The sequence below is a fragment of the Lepidochelys olivacea genome (assembly GCF_965140295.1).
Source record: "Lepidochelys olivacea isolate rLepOli2 genome assembly, chromosome: 3".
NCBI classification, from domain to species: domain Eukaryota; kingdom Metazoa; phylum Chordata; order Testudines; family Cheloniidae; genus Lepidochelys; species Lepidochelys olivacea.
In genome coordinates this window covers 116,435,404-116,458,773 of record NC_140413.1, presented here as the reverse complement: position 1 = coordinate 116,458,773, position 23,370 = coordinate 116,435,404, and the positions used below count along the sequence as shown (strand labels likewise).

Genomic DNA, 23,370 nt, shown 5'->3' with positions numbered 1-23,370 from the left:
TTATCTACTCACTGAATGAACATCTGTTTTGCAATTAATACTATGGTTACAGATATTAATAATACCCAAATCAAGAATAAATGACAGAATCACACAGCCAGAAAAGACCCTTGCATTTTGTAAAACTACCCATATGGATCCTATCCTACAAGCTGTTCTGTAGGACTGAATTCCTGTGGATGGGGCTGAGCACCCCTGGAAAAAGTTTGCCAGATTTATATTATTCTCTCTAATGTCTTGTTTAAACTGTTCTTGGTGGAACCTGACCACTTCCATTTTCTTATTGTCACAAATGCCCCCCTAGGTTGTTTTTTGTTGTTGCCTCTCTTTGTTTCTGGCCGGAATAGAATTGTGTTTCTTTCTTTCTTTCAGGATTTGGTAGCATACCAAGAAAACTGCAAGAAAGCTTTGTCCCTGATTGAGAGAAACAGTCAGGACATTCTGAAGTTTGTGGCTTCGAGTAAGGTGTTACAACATTTCGATCCATTAATGCTTCAGAAGAAGGTCACAGAGATCCAGGTCACTTTTCAGGTAGTTATGTTGCTTCTCAGTACATTTTTGAGACTCTCTTAGGGTACGTCTACACAGCAAAGAAAAACCTGCGGCTGGACTGTGCCAGCTGACTCAAACTCATGGAGCTCGGGCTGCAGGGATGTTTCATTGCTGTGTAGGCATCTGGGCTTGGGCTGGAATCCGAGCTCTGGAACCTTCCAACCGCACAGGATCCTAGAGCCCGGGCTCCAGCCCGAGCCCAGATGCCTACATAGCAGTGAAACATCCCTGCAGCCTGAACCCTGCGAGCCCGGGTCAGCTGACGTGGGCCAGCCACAGGGGTCTAGTTGCTGTGGAGACGTACCCGTAGTATGCACTTGTTTTTCCTGTGTTCTCTTTGCTTTCTGTCAGTCTTCAGCTGTTGCCACAGGGAGCACAAAGAAGTTTCCTTTGTTTTTCTCCTCTCCTGACACCCACATACTCTTTAAATCAAACACAGGGCTTACTTGTATTAGAAAACTTGCACTAATGTAACTAAATTACTTTAAAATCTAATATACTTTTAATACTTCAATACTATATACTTATACACAGCCAGAGGTGTTCATTCTCATTGAAATCTTTCCCTTACTCCAATCTGTACCAACAGTGCCATGATACAGTGGGATAATTCCCCTTTTTTAGAATTTGAAGTTGCAGCAGAAATAAAGACTAGGTCAGTGGGAGGGGAGGAGATACTTCACAGAGCTCTGTGAAATGAGACTCAGGTTTTCATGTGTCATGTGCTCAGGGAGCTTTGGGTCTGCTTTTCCGTGTAATGACCTACAGGTCAGAATCCTCTGCACCCCTCTGATAACCTGAGATCAACAGAGAAATCCCACAGATTTCAGGCCATCTGTTTATGGGGTTAGAAGATCCCCACAGAGGGACTGCCTTTCTGTGTTACTGCCGAGACCTCTCTACCAGCACCTGTTATCACAGCTCTCATTGGAAACCATCTGTTCATGCACCCCACTCCACTCCAAGAATGGAGCATGGTGATTTTTTAAAAACTCAGTCTTGCTGGGTTTGTATTTCCACTGGAAATAAATCACAGTTACAGTGAGAGGCAAATGCTGAAAGTTACAAACATTTGGTTTATATAGTACTCCACATTTAGTGCCCAAATCTGTCTCACTTACTCACTTGAAGTAGTATTTTACTCTGTGAATAGTTTCATGGATACTTTCTGGATTATTTGAGTAATCAAGTACTTATACAACTTTAGTAAGTGTAACAAAATCTGGCACATAATTATCCAGTACTCTTTTAGGGTCAGATTTTCCAAATGTTGGTTTCAATGACACTCCTTTTAGAGTAATGTACTATTCAATATAAGGGTGGCATAATTGGACTCTTAATTACTCTATGAAATGTAGTGTCTTGAATTTTAAGCTAAAGTGCTGATTGTCTAAATCAAGGGTTCTCAAACTGGGGCTCGGGACCCCTCAGGGGGTTGTGAGGTTATTACATGGGGGATTGCAAGCTGTCAGCCTCCACCCCAAACTCCACTTCACCTCCAGCATTTATAATGGTGTTAAATATTTTAAAAAGTGGTTTTAATTTATAAGGGGGGTCACACTCAGAGGCTTACTATGTGAAAAGGGTCAGCAGTACAAAAGTTGGAGAACCACTGGTCTAAATGCTATCATTGAGCATTTCTGAACATCTGGATTCTCAGTGAAGATCTGTAGATGTCATTTTTCCTGGGGTTATGCTTATGGGTTACAAAGGCAGGTTCAGTTGATGGAGCTTGATAAGTTGCTCATGTAATACATTATTCCCATCTTATAAGAGTGGGTAGTTAGTTTTATTTCAGTTTACATTTGAAGTAGACTTAACTCATGGGGCATAGCCAGCCTTAGTCTATTTGTGGACCTGGGGATTATTATTTCTCAATGAATGGAACCAGTTCTTATACGAACATACTACTGTGCACAGAGTCAGCCTGGGAATTTTGGGGAGATTGAAAAAGATGATTATTTGAGGCAGCCCAAAAGAACAGTCCAGTTTTAGGGCATTCGTGTAGGATTTGGGAGACCCAGGTTCAAGACTCTGTTCCACCAGAGACTTCCGGTGGGACCTTAAGCAAGTCACTTAGCCTCTTGTGCCTCAGTTCCACATCTACAAAACTGGCATAATACTACTTCCCTACCTCACAGGGGTGTTGTGAAGATAAATACATTAAAGAGGATGAGGTACTTTGAAATCTGTTGATGAAAAGAGTTATGTAGGAGTTAGGTATTGTAATTAACTGACATATTTTCTGTAACAGAGGTTTTCAAACTGTGGTGCATGGAGGAATGTTCATGGGGTGAGCATAATGCAAAAGGCATTTTTTTTACTTTTTAAAAATTAGTATTACTAAGGCCTTACTTAATTCATAATATTGCGGAAATTGAAGATCCCTCAACGTTAGGCTTCCACCACAATTTTGTTAGCCAGGCAGCTGGCAGCGGGAGCCCTGGCCTCCAGCCACCCGGGGCCAACAGTGGGAACCCTGGCCACGAGCCACCCAGGATTAAGGTTCCCGTTGTCAGCCCCATGCATGGCAGAGCTCCGCTGTCAGCCACCCGGCTGACAAATTTGCAGTGGAGTCCTAATATATTGGGATCTGCAATTTCTGCAATATCACAAATTAAGTATGACCTTAAGTAGGAGTAAACATTTTGCAGCTCATTTAATCATATGGACTTTTTTGGTGATGGCTGGTGATGCAGTACACAGGAAAGAGTTGCCATGTATTTAATTATAAGCCAACGATAATTTCTATAGCAATAATTACCTTTCCCAGTTCAGTATGTCGTATCATTTGTCATTTCAGCAAGCAGTGTTGTTGTGCTTATTCCGCTGGTGAAAAATGGATTGGTAGTTATTGCCAAAAGATGGTAACGTTCCAAAACGAAAGGCAGAAGCTGAAATGGCTAAAGTTGTTACAGACAAAAAATCTGCAAAAACAAGAAAATATGATGAAGCATATTTGAATTTTGGTGTCACTTCCATTGCAGTTAGCGGAGAAATCAGGCCTCAATGCGTAGTGTGTGCAGTAACTTTAGCAAATGATAGCCTGACGCCAACAAAATTAAGACGCCATTTGGAAACAAAACATGGCGATGTGGTAGGAAAGAACAGAGATTTTTTTCGAATGAAAGTTACAAGAAATTAACAAACAAAAAACCACAGTGAAAAATGTGGTATCCACCCCTGCAAGTGATTTAAAAGCATCGTATCCAGTTGAATACCACATTGCCAAGAATAAAAAGCCTTACACAATTAGGGAAAAACGGATTCTCCCAGCAGCAATTGACATTGGCAGGACAAGGCTTGGTGACAGTGTGGCAGAAAAGTTAAAAATGATCCTGCTGTCAGACAACACAGTCAGCTGCCAAATCTTTGACATGTCAGAAAACATCAGGGCACAGCTGATCTCTCGATTGCAAGCCAGTTTATTTGTAATCCAGTTGGATGAAGCAACGGATATATCGAAAGCTCATTTAATTGCTTACGTTTGGTACGCTCATGAAACATCAATATTGGAAGATTTTTTTTGTTCTGCAAGCCAATTAAGATTCATGCAACTGGATCTGAACTGTTTAACATTTTAAACCACTTTCTAACATCTCACAAGTTGAAGTGGGAAGCTTGTATCAAAATCTGCATGGATGGAGCCCCTTCTGTGTCTGGAGGTAGGGCAGGCTTGGCAATTGTTTGAAATTGCGCTACATATATTGTGGACTCATTGTGTGATACACTGCAAAGCCCTTGCAACTCGAAACATGGATCACATACTTACAGTTCTGCTCTAAAAATAGTGAACTTTATCAAGATGCAACCCACAAAGGCACTTCTCTTTGAAATGCTTTTTGCAGAAATGGGAGCAGAGCATGATGCTTTGTTGTTTCACATGAAGTCAGTTGGCTATCCAGTGGGAAAGTGTTGCAACGCGTTTATGAACTGAGAAATGAAATTTGATTTTTTTGTGGTGGATATGAATTTCACCAATGCCGAGACACCGTGTGATCCCTAGTGGCTTGTGCTTTTGGCTTACCTTGCTGATATTTTTGACAAAATGAATTATTTTTGCATTGTTCTTTTGCAAGGAGCAGAAAGTACTATTTTTGACCTGCACAACAAGATATCGGCATTCAAGAGAAAACTAGATCTCTGGAAAACAAAAATCAAAACTGGTTTAAGCATTCCATTCCCGTTGTTAACTGATGTTATCGATGAAACAGAATCTGAACTATTCACTGTTGTGGAGCCAATTGAGAATCACTTGACTTCTCTCAGAGCCAGTTTGGGTAAATATTTTCCCGGAGGAAATACACCCCTGAATGACTGGATTATCCAGCTTTTTGTAGCTGAGGCAGTGACTTTGTCCCATCTCTCAAATGACATTCAGGACAAGCTGATTGAACTTTAGAGTGATAGCACAGTGGACATTCAATTTTAAAAAAAGTCTTCGGGGGATTTTTGGTTGAAAGTTGGCTCATAATATCCTGCTTTGTCAAAGTGTATGATCAAAGCTCTTTCACTGTTTGGTTCATCTTATTTGTGTGGGATCAGATTCTCTGTGTTGGCTGTGCTAAAGACAAAGTACCATCTGAGACTGGAAGTGGAGGACAACCTCACAATTTCAGTTTAAAAAAACTCCTCACAAATTGATAAACTGTCCACAGAGAAATAGGCACACCCTTCACATTAAAGTATCGGTGTATTTGTAATTTAATTAAAGTTGTGTTAAGATCTCTGTTAGGTTTATGAGTAAGCTATCAAGCATACTTTTGTATGTGTCTATTTTTGTCTGGGTTGGGGGAGTACACAACCAAAAATTGTAACTCAAAGCCGGGGGGGTCTCAGCTCCAAAAGTTTGAAAACCACTGTTCTTTAAAGTGTCTATGGTGAGCAGGTGTTGTTGCCATGGTTGGTATCCTCAGGCTTCTTGCTTCAAGAGAAGTGCTGCTAGGTAAGCTATAGAAAAGTTGTTTTGAGTGTCGGTTTTCTGTAGGGGTTTAGAGCTCCCAGCAGGTTTTTATGCATCTTGGTGAAAAAGAGAACTTATGTATTTGAACTCTAGAAACATTAGCTAATGCAAACATAAGATATCCTCCATTCTCTTCTTCCCATCAGTAAGTATTGTTCTTCTCATTTTGCAGATTAGGAAGCCAAAGCAAAAAAGTTAAGTGATCTGACAAAGACCACAGAAGGAGCGAGTGTTAGAGTTGGGATTAAACCATAAGAGGGACTGCCTGTTACAGTTCTGGGCAGTATTCATAGTGCTCAGATGCAGGCAGCTAGGTGGAAATAAGAGTTTTGCCAAACTCCACATCTGGCAGTTGGTTTAGGCCCCTCAAAAATCAAGAGACCTGTAGTTGTGGGGTTCATGGGTCTCAAAGGCCAAACCAGGGTGTCTCTGATGAGAAGGGACCATGAATAACTTGTGATCTTTTGGAAAAATCCCAGTGACAAACTTCTACCATACCAGCCAGTTTACATTTTAAGACTTGCTTCGCATAAAAAAAGTCTAGTCACAATGATAGGTTGTATGAAAATCCCCCAGATTCATTAAATTAGATAAATTTATTTTATTTTAATGGGAGAATGAGATTAACATGGTCATTTATAGGTACCAGAGGAGAAGCTGTGAACTTCACAAGCCCAAAGGGCAGCTCCAGCAGGAAGCATTTTAATGAGGGACTGTGGATAGTATAGTCAATAAAGATCATCATTCAGAAAATAATCTGGGGAAAAAATACAAGCTCATTTTTTCTTCACTTGTAACTTAGGATATGGTCAAGAAGACTGGTGACTGGAGAAGAAATGTGGAAGCAAATAGCCGTTTGATGAAAAAGTTTGAGGAGTCCAGGGCAGAACTAGAGACAGTACTACAGATTGCCCATGGTTGCCTAGAAGAAAAAGGAAATCCTGAAGAACTTCTCAGGAAACATACTGTGAGTAGATTCTCTGACCTTCACTGCAGTCCCTATGTAGGCTTTAACAATGGACATATGTTACACTAGTACAAAGTCTATTTAATCTTATAAATGACATGGAATTTGATATTCGAATGATACTGTTCAGGAGGACTTGGTGGCAAGTAAAAATATAGAAGTTCTTATTAAGTAAATGAGCTAACTGGTAATATTACTACTTTTATTGTTCTTTTAAAATACTGTGCAGAATCCTATGTGTATAAGCTACCAACTCTGTGCAGTTGCTGAAATGTACAAGAATTAGTTGATTCTCTACCTTAGAAATTATTCAGGAATATCTCCTGCTAACTCTTCCAACTTCCTGCTAAATAGTGTACCATTTCTTAACTTGAATTCAGTCTTTTTAATGCAGCTACCTTCCAAGCTTGCAGAGAGCTAGTATGTGGTAGTATAAAATATGTCATTCTGAACTTCATCCTTGCTGCTTTCCATATCAATAACATTAAGCAACTTAACCTTCTAACTTTACTTTCAACATCAGGAGTTTTTCAGCCAGTTGGACCAAAGAGTGCTTAATGCCTTCCTGAAAGCTTGTGATGAACTTACTGACATCCTTCCTGAGCAAGAACAACACAGCCTGCAGGAAGCTGTTCGGAAACTCCATAAGCAGTGGAAGGTTAGTATTTAAATTAGAACTCTGGAATTGTAAACTGAATGGCTCCAGAGACCCAACTGCCCAAGCAATATGTTGTGCATGGAAACTGGGGACATCTTGTCCCTCTTCTTCCTCTTTCCGAATAAGTGAAAAAGACACGTTGATTGTAAAAATAAATACAATTACACAAAACTATGTTAAAAGAATATTATTACAGTTGCGAAGTCGAGCACTCAAAAGTAATGAAAATGCCAGAATTAAGCTTCCCTATGCAAGTTTAATTTGGTCCCCCTGTGCATATGCATTATGATACAGTCATTAATTACATGGTCACAGACTACTTTTTCCACAGGATGCCTGTGTCATTCAGATCACAGGATGGACAGTGTTCACTTAAATAGCAGCTGTTCAATATTTTCTTTTCCCCTCATTGTTTAGTGTGTGGCTCTAGGCCTTAGTTATTGTATTATTCAGACCCAGACAGAATTAATTTCTTCATGGGCATTCTTGTGTCACTCATCACTCTAGTATCTGAGTGCTTCACGGACATTAATGAGTTAATCTTCACAGTACCTCTGTGAGGTGAGGGGCATTATCCCCATTAGAGAAATGGGGAACTGAGGCACAAAAGGATTAGGTCAAACATATTGCTCAATTTGAAACACCTAGGACTTGATTTTTCAGAGTATTTAGTAGTATATTGCTTTATATATTTGAACCCAGTTCCTATTGTCTTCATTTGCACCTGTGAGTGCTCAGCACTTCTGCAAATCAAACCCCACGATCACAAGTTGGGCACCCAGAGAATGAGGAACAGACAGCTAGTGACCACCTGTGAAGAATTTAGTGTAGGTGAGTTGCCCACCATCACACAGAAACTTGGTGGCCAGTTTTCCAGGGCAACATTCAACTGTCTAAATCATGAGACCCAGCTTTCTCTTCCTGCAATCCTCTGCCTTATTCACTACACACCTTCTAATTTCTGAAACAAATGAGATAGGGGGTCCTACAGATGTCAACCTCCTTTGCAATGCAACCCTGATTTATCCCCCAGAGCAGGTCCATCGTCTGCACTGAATGATGCAGGCATCATGTGGAAAAAATAGTCTGTGATCATGTATTTAAGGACTGTAGCATAATGCATATTTAATTCTGGCACTTTCTACTTTTGAGAACTTGACTTTGTTCTTTTAATGTAGATTTTTGTGTGTAATTTCCTAGTTTTTTTTAAAAAAGCAAACTGAAAAAAAAATTAATTTGATCATCTGGCATCATGTTGACACCCACGTGTATCATCAGCAGAGTTGGAACCTTTAGAGCCCACCACACAATCCTCTGCTACTTGAGCTAATGGAGTAATTGATAGCAATAGTAGGTTATTATCCTCTATCTGGACCAGCACAACAGGGGGAAGAGACACACATTTTGTCAGAGCGTTTTACAGATATTTCGTGACAGAAGAGACATGGTGAGACCCAGGATTCTTGGGCTCCATTTCAAGTTCAAGAGGGATGTGTGATTTTGTGGATAGAGACTCTTCTGCCTGTTTCCTCCCTAACTTGACCCCTTCTGTCCAACCTCTTCTTGTCCCAGTCCTGTCTCTTTTCTACCCCGGCTCCTCATCACAGTCTCATTCTCCTCAGCTACCCAGTCTCCACTCCTCAGGTTTCTAATCTCAGTCCCAGTCTCCATTCCCACCCAGTTGTAGTCGACCCCACTGGATTACCAGTCCCAGTCTCCCTCCCGCCATGTCCATGATTGGTCTCCTTGCCCTGTCATTTCCAGGTCTCTCCCCAGGTTTTTAGTGCCAGTTTCCTTACCTAGCCAGTACCAGTTTCCTCCTCTCGGCTCCTCACTGAAGTAGTCCTCTTCCCCCAGCCTCCAGTCACCGCATGCCCACATTCCCTCTCGCTATTGGCTCCTAGTCTCAGTCTCCCTCCCTTCCTGAGCTCCAAACTCAGTGTCTCCCCACCAGCCATCTCCTTGTCCCAGTTCTCCCCTGACATCCTAGCTTCTTGTCCGATACATCTCCCCTCCACCCAACCTTCTTTCCACTGCCCAGCCAGTCCCAGTCTCTCCCCAGGGTCCTCATCTAATCTCAGTCTTTTCACTCCTTGTATTTGCTCCCAGTCTCACATCCCGCGCTTCCAGTCTCCTTGCCAAACCTGTCCCAATTCTCATTTTAATGCCCAGACTCTGTTTTTTCCCTCGTCTCATTCTTGGAAATGGCTGAATTGTTTTGGCTGAATTTAAAAAAGAAAAGCAAAAAACAACAGCCTGAGACAGACATCTCACATGGAAAATTTCAGCCAGAACGGTTGCAGTTTGGAAAAGTTGCAAGCAGCTGAAAACTGAGTTTTATAATGGGAAGTGTCGAGCAATGAGAGGTGGTGCCCGCGCTGCTACTCGTGCTGCCTGCAATGTCACCTAACCTTTTCATGCTTTACACTGAAGCAGAGCTGACTGTAGTTACCCTAGTAACACTAATAAAACAGATTTTTAATAGATTAGGCTTTCAGTTTAAACAGTGCTTATTGCCAAAGACTAAAGTGACTGAGCAAAGACTGATAATAAGTCATGGAACAATTTCATTATTCAATACTTCATGAGCCAAGTTTTCAAATAGTCCTCTAAGACTATGCCTACAGAATGTTCAGGTTGAACATCTGGGGAAGCACAAAGCTCTCCACTTGAGTCCATCTTGCATACATCATTGCGGTAGTTAAATATCTAGAGGGAGGTTTTCAAAAGCACTCAGAATTGGCTGAATTCTCTGGGAATTTTACCATTGACTGCAATGCAAGCAAGATCAGGCCAACACTGGCCATTTTGGAAAAATCCTACCCCTAATAAGTCACATTTTGTGTGCACCTGTTGCTTTTCATGAATACAAAAGCTGGTGCCCTTGGGGGGTTGTTACTAATGTAGCCACACTATTATTATCGTTGTTATTTATTTTTATTGAGGTAGCACCTAGAAGCCCCAGTCATAGATCAGAATCTCACTGTGCTAGGTACTGTACACACTATTGTGAAAGAAGGTACCTGTCCAAAAGAGCTTGTGATCTAAGTATATAACTAATAATTCTGTCTAATAGATTTATTTTATTTCCCTTCATACATGAATGCTGAAAAACATCTGTTCTCTGTGTTATAGCATGTATGTGATTTCTGTTACACTTTAAAAATTGTTCTGTAATTCTCATTTAGTAGCCTTACATTGGATGAATGAGAATCATGCTTTCTTTCCGTGTTTGTTTTTTTTCCCTATGGAGTATAGGATCTCCAGGCAGAAGCCCCATATCATTTGGTCCATCTGAAGATTGAAGTGGAGAAAAGCAAACTCCTAGGCACAGTGGAAGAGAGTAGATCTGAACTTGCTAGAGAGAACAAGCTGGTATCCAGCAAGGGCAGTGAAAAGATCATCAAAGAGCACAAGGTATGCACCATGTGCCACCAAGTGGACATGTGTGTAAATGCATTCAAACACAAAGGATATAAAAACCAAGGTCTCATTGACCACAATCAAGTTACTCCAGATTCACACCAGTGCAACTGTACTGATTTCAGCTAAGTGAAACTGGTGTAATACGGCAGTAAATTGGACCCCTGGATGGAGGTTCTATAAGTTCTCTGAAAAACTTTTAAGTGTACTAAGAGTTGAAATCTTAAAGGAAAGGTGAATTTGATTTACTTTTGTACTGATATGCAAAAGCTGGGAGCCTACTTAGTTTTATATAAAAAAAAATGTGATTTGTGGCTTTGTCAGTTTGTATTATTGTTGCTTTTTTCCCCTTTTCAGTTTTTCTTCAGTGATAAGGGACCCTATCAGTTGTGTGAGAAAAGGCTGCAGCTGATTGAAGAACTGTGTCTAAAACTCCCAGAATGGGATCAATTTAAGACTACATCGGAAAGCATCCAAGAAACCCTCAAGGAACTTAAATCCCAGATTGATAGCACCTATGTGAAGCTAAAAGAGAACCCTGACAAATGGAAGGAGTACAAGAATAGGTACTAGTTCTGTTGTTAGCTGGGTATGACAGAGCCTTGGTCAGAACAATTAGCATATGTGCTCTTCTTTAAAACTTCCAGCTGTAGAAAAATACAATTCAAGGAATAGTAAATGCTTTTTTTGTTCACAAACAGAAAACTCTATTTTATATAGTAGGTCCAAAATAATCTGCTTTTCTTCTTCTTCTTGTTTTTTTATTTAAGCTAATAATTATCAGCTGTGACTTGATAAAGGCTACTTTACAGCTAACTTTTAACTTGTTTTGTGTTGTGTGGTCTTTGATTTCAGAATTTCTGAATTAACAAGTTGGATTTCATCAAAGGAGAGTGAGCTAAAGAAGATTAAGCTTGATGTCAATGATACTGCCAAATACAAACAATTTAAAACAGCCATGGAGGTTAGTTCTTAGCTTATATTAAAATAAAGGAGAGTGATTTCTTCCCTGGACTTCAGTGGTGTTCCCCATCAGTTCAGCTGCACAGAGTTGGCACCTATGGCCTCTATAAAAAGAGAAGCTGGAGGCAGGGTCATCTCACCACCTACCTTCACATCAGTGAGCAGACCTGGCTGGCAACACAGAGGCATAGAGTTTAAGGCCAGAAAAAACAACCAGATGATCTAGTCTGACCTCCTAGATGCCACAAGCAAGCAACACCACCCAGCACCCGCACACTAAACTCAACAGCCAAAATTAGACCAGAGTGTTACAGCCCCCAGAAAACTAAACTGTTGTTTGTCACAGGCAGAGAATAGGAGGGACCAAGGTGCACTAATACCCAAGACCCCTGCAATGGCAGGGAATATAGTGAGGGATACCCAGATGATCCTGGAGAGTTAACCACACCCCACACTGGGGCAACCCCCAGGTCACTGCCAATCTGATCTGGGGTAAAAATCCTTCCAATATGGCCATCGGACCCTGAGAATGTGAACAAGAATCAGCCAGCCTGAAAGAGAGAAAGCTGGGCGCCACCTCAGTGCAACATCCCACCCTGGTCAGTGTCCCATCTTCAGCAGTGGCCATCCCTGATACTTCAAAAGAAGGAGACAAAAGACCCAGAATACATTTGGGTGGGGGAATCCCTTCCTGACTCCTGAAGATGATTGGCTGAAGCCCCGTCATACACTCGCACTCATAAATTTGTCCAGCTCTCTCTTAAAACGAATTAAGTTGTTTGCCCCTGCAATTCCTAATGGGAGGTTGTTCCAGAACCTCACCCCTCTGGTGGTTAGAAACTTTCTTGTAATTTCCAGCCTGAATTTGTTCATGGCCAGTTTGTATCCATTTGTTCTTGTGCCAACGTTGTCCTTTTTCTTAAATAGTTCTTCACCCTCCCTGTTATTTACCTCTGTGATGTATTTATACAGAACAATCATATCGCCTCTTAGCCTTCTTTTTGCTAGACTAAACAAAGCCAAACTCTTCCAGTCTCCTCTCATAAGACAGGCCTTCCATATCCCTGATCATCCTAGTAGCCCTTCTCTGCACCTGTTCCAGTTTAAATTAATCTTTCTTGAACATGAGTGACCAGAACTGTACACAATATTCCACATGAGGACTTACCCCAGCCTTGTACAAGGCATTAATACTCCTCTATCCCTAATGGAAATGCCTAGCTTGATAATCTTAGGACTGCATTTGTCTTTTTCATAGCTGCATCACATTGGTGGCTCATAGTCATCCTGTGATAGACCCACACACCTAGTCTCTCTTCTTTTCTGTGACTTCCAACTGATGAGCCATCAGCTTGTGGCAGAAATTATTATTATTAGAGCCTAAGATCTTGCACTTTGTAGTATTGAATTTCATCCCATTTCTATTATTCCAGGCTTCACGGTCATCCAGATCTTCCTGTATAATATTCCCACCCTCCTCTGGATTGATGGTGCCTCCAAACTTTGTATCATCAGCAGATTTCACTAGCGCACACTTACTTGTTGTGCCAAGGTCATTAACAAAAATATTAAATAAGATTAGTCCCAAGACTGATCCTTGAGGCGCTCCACTAGTAACCTCGCTCCAGTCTGGTAATTCACCTTTCAGCAGAACCTGTTGCCTTATCCCCATTAGTCAGCTCCTTATCCACCTTACAATACTTCTCTTGATCCACATCTTCCCTAATTTAACTAATAATTTCCCATGTGGTGTCATGTCAAATGCTTTAATAAAGTCCAAAAATATTAGCTTTACTGCACTTCCCTATCCAAAAATCAGTTGTTTCCTCAAAGAAGGAAATCAGGTTAGTCAGGCATAGTCTGTCTTTGGTAAATCCATGTTGCATTATATCCCCTTTTCCATTTGCCTCTATGAATTTAATTATTCTTTTCTTCACAATTTGTTCTAAAGCCTTGCAAACAACTGAGGTCAGACTAACAGATCTGTAATTGCTAGAATCACCTTTTTTCCTTTTCTTAAATATACATATGATGTTAGCTGTTGTGCCATCTTATGGCACTACCCCTGAATAGATAGAAGTATTAAAAATCCTTACTATAAGGCTACCAATCTTTCATGCCAGTTCTTTCAGTATTTTGGGATGGAAATTATCCAGTCTCTCCCCACCTCCTTTGAGAGCATTAAGCTCTTTAAGAGGAGAGAGCTGGTAGAGTAGCTGAGGATCTGAACCTTTGACTAAATTCATTGAGATTAATAACTCAGGGTGTATATCGGGACAGAATTTGGCCCTTTTTCTTTTTTACAGTAGAAGGGAGAACAGGACTACAAATTAGTACAGTTTATCGAGGTTCATGAAAGTCATTAACAGATTATAAGGCATACCTATGCAGGAAAAAGGAATTTGAGTGACCTTGAAAAAGCACACAAGTCAGAGGATTAAGGGATGACATTGGCATGACTCTGCAATATCCTCTTATTTGCGCTGGGCTACAAACATAAACAGTTGGGAAAAAGTGAGTGAAATGGGAAAAAAATTAGCTATTTTAGAAATTTTAAAAAAGTATATAGATGCTTATATAATTTGAAATATTATTCAACAAATAACACTCGAGGGAAAATCAGAGTTAAAAATAAAAATTAAATTATTAATTAAAATTATAATTAAAATCTTTATTACATTCTATAAATAACTATGGCTTCTTTAACAAGCAGCAGGTTGATTTCTTGCACTGTTAACATTCTTCACCTTGTAAAAAATATGAAGGTGTAAAAAGAAACGTTTTGTTTCTATTTGGGTCATTCCAAATTTCCACATCTGCTATGTTGAGTAGAAGAGCTTGTGCAGTCACCTATAGATAAAAGCCATTTCTTGGTACTTAATGAAAACCAGTCAAAGCTAACACAATGCTTTCCATACCATGCCATCAAGTTTTATTCAGAACTCCCCACTGATTTCGCAGGTGATTTCTACATGCCATAGAAGGCAAGGTTTGACTGGTATAAGTACCAGTTTATCAACACTGCACTGAAGTGTTAATACCTTATTGAATGACTTCATTGTGATGTGATGAGAAGGTATATATTTCTGAGAGATATCAGTAAAATGGCAAAAATGGTGTTTTGGCAAATAGCCCTTCAGCCCTTACACCTCTTTTAGTCAATGGGACTTCTAACATGTGGAAAGGCTTTATCACTGGTCCCTAAAATGACCACATCAATATTTTTTTTAAAGCGTGGGTTTTCATATGTAGGAAAAATGTGCTTCACTTACCTTTTATACTGTGAGTGCTAATACACAGAAGGACATAGGTGCCTACTTGCCGCTTTAGGCACCTAACTCCCCAAATCAGGCACCACTGGGATTCACAAAACCCCCTCCTAGCTGCCACCAAACCCTGCAGGCACCTACATTTGTGCAGTAAAAGTTCCCTGGGTGCCTATGTTTCTGCCTTTGAGCAAGATCACAGCAGCCCCACTCCAAGGGTCTGGATGCGTAAGCCTCTGAGCAATGCACAATCCAGGAGAAAATCAGTGTTCCTCCTCCTAAATTGCCCAATCTGGGAAGCGTGTTCAAGTCCTTACCTTCCAAATTCGGCACTTATAGACAAACTGACACAAAATGGAGGGCAGGAACCTCCTTCTTAACTTTTAGTGGCTAGTGTATTCACCTGAGATGTGGGAGACTGCCAGTTCAGTCGCCCCTCCACCTGAGTGGGAGAAGGGATTTGAACAGATGAGTGCTCTAAAAAACTTTCTTTGTGACTCTGGCCTAAGTATCTGAAAACAGATGAAAACATAATAAAATGTTGCTAATTTGGCTAATCCTGATACTCTTTAAAATATGCAGTGTAATCCTAGTTTAGATAGAATCATAGAATCATAGAATATCAGGGTTGGAAGGGACCCCAGAAGGTCATCTAGTCCAACCCCCTGCTCGAAGCAGGACCAATTCCCAGTTAAATCATCCCAGCCAGGGCTTTGTCAAGCCTGACCTTAAAAACCTCTAAGGAAGGAGATTCTACCACCTCCCTAGGTAACGCATTCCAGGGTTTCACCACCCTCATAGTGAAAAAGTTTTTCCTAATATCCAATCTAAACCTCCCCCACTGCAACTTGAGACCATTACTCCTCGTTCTGTCATCTGCTACCATTGAGAACAGTCTAGAGCCATCCTCTTTGGAACCCCCTTTCAGGTAGTTGAAAGCAGCTATCAAATCCCCCCTCATTCTTCTCTTCTGCAGACTAAACAATCCCAGCTCCCTCAGCCTCTCCGCATAAGTCATGTGTTCCAGACCCCTAATCATTTTTGTTGCCCTTCGCTGGACTCTCTCCAATTTATCCACATCCTTCTTGTAGTGTGGGGCCCAAAACTGGACACAGTACTCCAGATGAGGCCTCACCAATGTCGAATAGAGGGGAACGATCACGTCCCTCGATCTGCTCGCTATGCCCCTACTTATACATCCCAAAATGCCATTGGCCTTCTTGGCAACAAGGGCACACTGCTGACTCATATCCAGCTTCTCATCCACTGTCACCCCTAGGTCCTTTTCTGCAGAACTGCTGCCTAGCCATTCGGCCCCTAGTCTGTAGCGGTGCATTGGATTCTTCCGTCCTAAGTGCAGGACCCTGCACTTATGCTTATTGAACCTCATCAGATTCCTTTTGGCCCAATCCTCCAATTTGTCTAGGTCCTTCTGTATCCTATCCCTCCCCTCCAGCGTATCTACCACTCCTCCCAGTTTAGTATCATCCGCAAATTTGCTGAGAGTGCAATCTACACCATCCTCCAGATCATTTATGAAGATATTGAACAAAAACGGCCCCAGGACCGACCCCTGGGGCACTCCACTTGACACCGGCTGCCAACTAGACATGGAGCCATTGATCACTACCCGTTGAGCCCGACAATCTAGCCAACTTTCTACCCACCTTACAGTGCATTCATCCAGCCCATACTTCCTTAACTTGCTGACAAGAATACTGTGGGAGACGGTGTCAAAAGCTTTGCTAAAGTCAAGAAACAATACATCCACTGCTTTCCCTTCATCCACAGAACCAGTAATCTCATCATAAAAGGCGACTAGATTAGTCAGGCATGACCTTCCCTTGGTGAATCCATGCTGGCTGTTCCTGATCACTTTCCTCTCATGCAAGTGCTTCAGGATTGATTCTTTGAGGACCTGCTCCATGATTTTTTCCAGGGACTGAGGTGAGGCTGACTGGCCTGTAGTTCCCAGGATCCTCCTTCTTCCCTTTTTTAAAGATGAGCACTACATTAGCCTTTTTCCAGTCATCCGGGACTTCCCCCGTTCGCCACTAGTTTTCAAAGATAATGGCCAATGGCTCTGCAATCACAGCCGCCAATTCCTTCAGCACTCTCGGATGTAACTCGTCCGGCCCCATGGACTTGTGCACGTCCAGCTTTTCTAAATAGTCCCTAACCACCTCTATCTCCACAGAGGGCTGGCTATCTCTTCCCCATTTTGTGATGCCCAGCGCAGCAGTCTGGGAGCTGACCTTGTTCGTGAAGACAGAGGCAAAACAAGCATTGAGTACATTAGCTTTTTCCACATCCTCTGTCACTAGGTTGCCTCCCTCATTCATTAAGGGGCCCACACTTTCCTTGGCTTTCTTCTTGTTGCCAACATACCTGAAGAAACCCTTCTTGTTACTCTTGACATCTCTCGCTAGCTGCAGCTCCAGGTGCGATTTGGCCCTCCTGATATCATTCCTACATGCCCGAGCAATATTTTTATACTCTTCCCTGGTCATATGTCCAACCTTCCACTTCTTGTAAGCTTCTTTTTTATGTTTAAGATCCGCTAGGATTTCACCATTAAGCCAAGCTGGTCGCCTGCCATATTTACTATTCTTTCGACTCATCGGGATGGTTTGTCCCTGTAACCTCAACAGGGATTCCTTGAAATACAGCCAGCTCTCCTGGACTCCTTTCCCCTTCATGTTAGTCCCCCAGGGGATCCTGGCCATCCGTTCCCTGAGGGAGTCGAAGTCTGCTTTCCTGAAGTCCAGGGTCCGTATCCTGCTGCTTACCTTTCTTCCCTGCGTCAGGATCCTGAACTCAACCAACTCATGGTCACTGCCTCCCAGATTCCCATCCACTTTTGCTTCCCCCACTAATTCTATCCGGTTTGTGAGCAGCAGGTCAAGAAAGCGCCCCCCCAGTTGGCTCCTCTAGCACTTGCGCCAGGAAATTGTCCCCTACGCTTTCCAAAAACTTCCTGGATTGTCTATGCACCGCTGTATTGCTCTCCCAGCAGATATCAGGAAAATTAAAGTCACCCATGAGAATCAGGGCATGCGATCTAGTAGCTTCCGCGAGCTGCCAGAAGAAAGCCCCATCTACCTCATCCCCCTGGTCCGGTGGTCTGTAGCAGACTCCCACCACTACATCACTCTTGTTGCACACACTTCTAAACTTAATCCAGAGACACTCAGGTTTTTCTACAGTTTCGTACCGGAGGTCTGAGCAGTCATACTGCTCCCTTACATACAGTGCTACTCTCCCACCTTTTCTTCCCTGCCTGTCCTTCCTGAACAGTTTATAACCATCCATGACAGTACTCCAGTCATGTGAGTTATCCCACCAAGTCTCTGTTATTCCAATCACATCATAGTTCCTTGACATCACCAGGACCTCCAGTTCTCCCTGCTTGTTTCCAAGGCTTTGTGCATTCGTATATAAGCACTTGAGATAACCTGCTGATCGCCCCTCATTCTCAGTATGAGGCAGGAGCCCTGCCCTCTCGTGCGCTCCTACTCGTGCTTCCTCCCGGTATCCCACTTACCTCAAGGCTTTGGTCTCCTTCCCCCGGTGAACCTAGTTTAAAGCCCTCCTCACTAGGTTAGCCAGCCTGCTGGCAAAGATGCTCTTCCCTCTCTTCGTAAGATGGAGCACGTCTCTGCCCAGCACTCCTCCTTCATGGAACACCATCCCATGGTCAAAGAATCCAAAGCCTTCTCTCCGACACCACCTGCGTAGCCATTTGTTGACTTCGACGATTCGACGGTCCCTACCCAGGCCTTTTCCTTCCACAGGAAGGATGGACGAGAACACCACTTGCGCCTCCAACTCCTTTATCCTTCTTCCTAGAGCCACGTAGTCCGCAGTGATTCGCTCAAGGTCATTCTTGGCAGTATCATTGGTGCCCACGTGGAGAAGCAGGAAGGGGTAGCGATCCGAGGGCTTGATGAGTCTCGGCAGTCTCTCCGTCACATCACGAATCCTAGCCCCTGGCAAACAGCAGACTTCTCGGTTTTCCCAGTCAGGGCGGCAGTTAGATGACTCAGTCCCCTGGAGGAGAGAGTCCCCGACCACCACCACCCGCCTTCTCCTCTTGGGAGTGGTGGTTGTGGAACCCCCAACCTCAAGACATCGCATCTCATGCCTTCCAACCAGCAGAGTCTCCTTCTGCTTTCTCGCCCCAGACATATCATCTGGTCCACTCTCCACAACGGTACCTGTGGAGAGAACATGAAAGCGGTTAGTTACCTGTGTCTGTGTTACTGGAACCCGGACATTCCGCTTACCTCTTCTGGAGGTCACATGTTGCCAAGCTTCTTCACTGGCCTCTTACATACATATATGCAGGATATTGTATGGTCAATATATGAAAAAATATATACAGTATTTACCATGTGGATAATGAGCACCAAAAATGCTAGCCTGTAGGGGGAAAAAACAGGCTTCAGCAATGTAATCAGTAGGGGACAATCCTGTATTGCTTGTGGAAGGAATGCAGGATTCAGCCCTACGTAGAACATGACAGACTCCATGGGAATTAGAGAAAAATACTATCCTGCAGTCTTCAAAGGAGAATACACAGACTCTCACACACATACTTTTGTGCTGCTAACCATAGGATTGATGGCAAGTTGCCCATTAATATTATTCGTTGGTATATTTAATTGATTCTAAGCTTGTATGTTTGTGATTCTTGTATAGATAATCCGACAAGATATCAGCAAACAAGGAGAAAATGTCGACTGGCTGAAATCTAGACTTGCTGATCTGACTGAGGTTTCTGCAGAGGATGAAGCCAGAAAGAAAGAGGATGAGCTATCTAAACTTTCTAGTAACTTCAAGGGACTCCTACATTTGCTGGCTGAGGTATAATATGAGAAACACAATGCCACTACATTTACAGCATCATATGTAGTGACATTAGCCATGCTACACAAGACTAAGTGACCTGCTGTTTTTTTTAATTACACTAGAAGCACACAGCAACCCAATTTTCTTCAGATTCCAGATGCAACAAAGCCTTGAGTCTAACAAACAAAAAATATTGACAGAGCTGATCAGCAGGCTTCTGAATCTTTCTCGGCTTCAGATGAACATTTCTGAATCCAAAATATGTGCAGTGCTTTAGGAGTTTTTATCTAAAAAAGGAACATTAGTTTGCTATAATTCAATACTATCAAGCATTTTACATTGACAACCTGATGATGTGGGTGTCTCAGGTTTGGAAGTCTCAGGCTTCTGTTGTTGCAACTCCTAGGCTAAATCACACCCTTACTTTCCAAAGTAAGAACATCTAATATGAATTAGATTGGCAGAATCAGGCTCCAAGTGATGGAGCCCACTGCCATCCTTACTGACTGATCTGCAACCAAATTCTGGTACCACTGAAGTCAGTGGGAGTTTTTGGCCCCTAAGAGACAGCGTACTAGAACACTACTTTCTGGCCTGAGAAAAGGGTTATGGATGAGTCAGTGTAAACAGAACTGCTTTGGCGTGGTTCATCAATGCCTGAATCATGTCTTTTGGGCACCCATGTTTCCCCAGCACGAATGGCACCATGTCAGCCCACTTCACCTCTGGCCCCTCCATTCTCTAGTGAGGAAGAAGATACTGAGGAGGAAGGTGTCTTATCTCAGCATTCCTTTGCCATAGAATCTACTCTGGGAAGCCTAGAACCCATCACAGGACTGACATCCAGACCTGGTAGGGCTTCCTATGGATGCCACCACTTATGCCATTCCCCACTCAGTGGCCCTACTGGGACCCCTGGGGGCATACAGGAGACAGTATCTCAGACCCCCGAGCCTATACAAGGAGAGGCTTAGATCTTCCCCGTCACTTTCCATTGCTGCACCTTCAGAACCCCCTGAGGAGAGAGCTGGAGAACAGGAGGAAGCCTGGGAACAGGTTACAACACCAACATCCAGCATTTCTTCTTCGTCCCTGGACGAGGTCATAATGCCACTGCCACTCACAGTGGTGGACGATTTTAAACCCTTTCAGGAACTCTTTAAAGGAATTGCTGATACCCTAGAGATTCCTCTAGAGGAGGTTCCAGAGTCCCAGCACAAACTACTGGACATTCTCCATACATCCACCTCATCTAAAATTGCACTTTCCATACATGGTGCACCCATGGAGCTGGCCAAAAATGTATGACAGACCCTGGCTACGATACTGCCCACCTGCAAGAGAGTGGATAAGAAGTACTATGTTCCCTCTGTAGGACCAGGCTTCTTATTTTCTCACCCTGCACCAAATTCACTAACGAGGCAGACAACAACAACAGAGATCCACTCCATACAACAAAGAGTGGAAATGTTCGGATCTTTTTGGCCACAAGGCCTAATCATTCTTCAGTTCTGGATTGCCAAATACGCTGCCCTAATGGCAAAATACAACTACACTCCAAACTCACTGAATTTATTGACATCATACCAGAGGACAAAAGAGACCAATTTAAGTCCATAATTTCAGCGGGCCAACTCCTATCCAGAACCTCCTTACAGGCCTCTCTAGATATGGCTGATACAGCGGCGTGCTCCATGGCCACTGCTATAGTTATGTGCCGGGCTTCATGGCTCCACCTGTCTGGTTTTGTAAGGGAGGTACAGTCCACTGTCAAGGATCTGCCATTTGATGGCTGTAAGCTGTTTGTGGCAAAAACTGATGAGACGTTGCATACTCTGAAAGACTCGAGGGCGACACTCTGCTCCCTGAAAATATAGACACCTGTGTCAAAAAGAAAAAAGGGTCAATACTAGCCCACTCAGCGTGCAAGGTCTGTCCCATACACCTCAACAGAGGCACTATGACACGCAAAGGCAAAGACAGGGGCCTTCAAAGCGTCACCAACTGCCTCCATTCTTATGCGTTGACACCATCACTAACCATCCCCTGTTTTGGATACTGGTTGACCTGTTTATGCCCAGCATGGTAATCCATCATCACAAAGAAATGGGTTTTGGAGATAATCCTTTCAGGCTATACAATAGCATTAATCCGCCCCCCCACACCACCACCACCATCCCTCTTCAGGGACCCCTCACACAAACACTTTCTGCGGCAAAAAGTAAATCATCTCCCGCATCTGGGTGTCTTGGAACACGTCCCATCACAACACAAAGGGAAGGGTTTTTACTCCCACTACTTCTTAACTCAGGAAAAGAACGGAGGATAGAGGTCTATCTGAGACCTCAGAAAACGCAACAAATTTGTAAGGGTCCAATGTACAGATGTAAAATGTTAACTGGTTAACCGATAAGCATCAGTCTTATTGGTAATGTAGTCAATTAATGTTTAAACTCCACTGCCCGCCAACTTCCGGGACTCTACAGCCACCCCGCATGCCCAGGGCTCCACTGCCGCCCCACATCCAGGGTCCCAGCTGCTGGTCCTGCACCCGGATCCTGGTTGCTGCCCCTTGCCTGGGGTCCTGGCTGCCGACCCGCGCCGAAAGTCCCAGATGCCAGTCCTGCACCCGTGGATTCAGAACTTTGGAACTATCTAAAGATTTGTCTGTGTTGTCATTGTCTATTCCAAGCAGAGGCTGTCCAAATGGATTTCTGGATCCTTTCACCATGTTTGCAGCATGACAAACACCTTTCACCAGGGATCCAAACCCACTCTATGGTTATTATCAACCTGAGTAGCATTTCTCAACAATGTACCAATCATGGACATATGTAAAGCAGCCATGTGGGCTTCCGCACACATGTTTACAAAACACTATGTGATAGATCAGAGCTCAAGATCGGACGCATTGGTAGGACTCATAATCAATTACCCACTCAACTCTGAAGCCCCTTCCATCCAACGAGGGGCACTGCTCAATAGTCACCTGAAGTAGTGGTCCCACAAGGACACTCCTCAAAGAAGAAGAAGAAGAAAGTAACTGGGGGAGGTCTAGATAGGCACCAACAATGGCACGACATGGGGAGAGTGCATGCGTGACTCAGATGAGCACTGCTGCTGAAATTCTCTGCTCAAAGGTGCTGGGACACACCAACACCTGACGTGGAACACCCACAGGGACACCATTTAGAAGAATCTCAGTTGTTGCACAGTGTGAGGAACTTTCTCTTGGGAATCCCTGTACCAAAGGGAATGAGCCCCTGTACCAAGTGATGAAGGTTTTGGACTTGTGTTGAAAACAGGTGAAGGAAATGGCCTGGGGCAAACAAAGCAAGGGAGCCTGAGACCTGGAGTGGGCACCTGCTCATTCTTTAGGAATCCCACGCTAGAGTTTCTGAGAGATAAAGGGTGAAAATTTCCCCCACCCCTCAATGTTCAGGCAGGAACTATCGCCATGGAAGTGAAAAATTGAGCAAAAGATGAGAAAAAAGCCAAAAATGTACAGAAGACACTAGAAAAAATCCCCAATGCACTCCAGATGTTCAAATCCTTCCATGAGCTCCAGTTCCTCCCCTAAAGAGGAAGACTCTTGATTTCAGACTGTAACTCTGAGCCAGAGAAGCAGGAGGAGTTTTTTTCCCTGGATATGTTTCAAACCAGGAAGAGGAAAGTGGTGGCCAGCATGACAAAGTTTTGCTACCCACTACATTCCTCCATCAAAGAT

General features: G+C 43.1%; 1 protein-coding gene across 1 annotated transcript in view; it reads left to right on the top strand.

Annotated features, from left to right (window-relative positions):
- The window catches only part of SYNE1 (spectrin repeat containing nuclear envelope protein 1), a 503,778-nt gene that overhangs the window by 169,102 nt on the left and 311,306 nt on the right, over nucleotides 1–23,370 (top strand). The window contains exons 21-27 of the mRNA XM_084624934.1: nucleotides 373–531; nucleotides 6,318–6,482; nucleotides 7,006–7,140; nucleotides 10,399–10,557; nucleotides 10,921–11,129; nucleotides 11,419–11,527; nucleotides 19,494–19,658. Coding sequence (XP_084481060.1) covers nucleotides 373–531; nucleotides 6,318–6,482; nucleotides 7,006–7,140; nucleotides 10,399–10,557; nucleotides 10,921–11,129; nucleotides 11,419–11,527; nucleotides 19,494–19,658 — 1,101 coding nt within the window. The remainder of the gene's footprint in view (nucleotides 1–372; nucleotides 532–6,317; nucleotides 6,483–7,005; nucleotides 7,141–10,398; nucleotides 10,558–10,920; nucleotides 11,130–11,418; nucleotides 11,528–19,493; nucleotides 19,659–23,370) is intronic.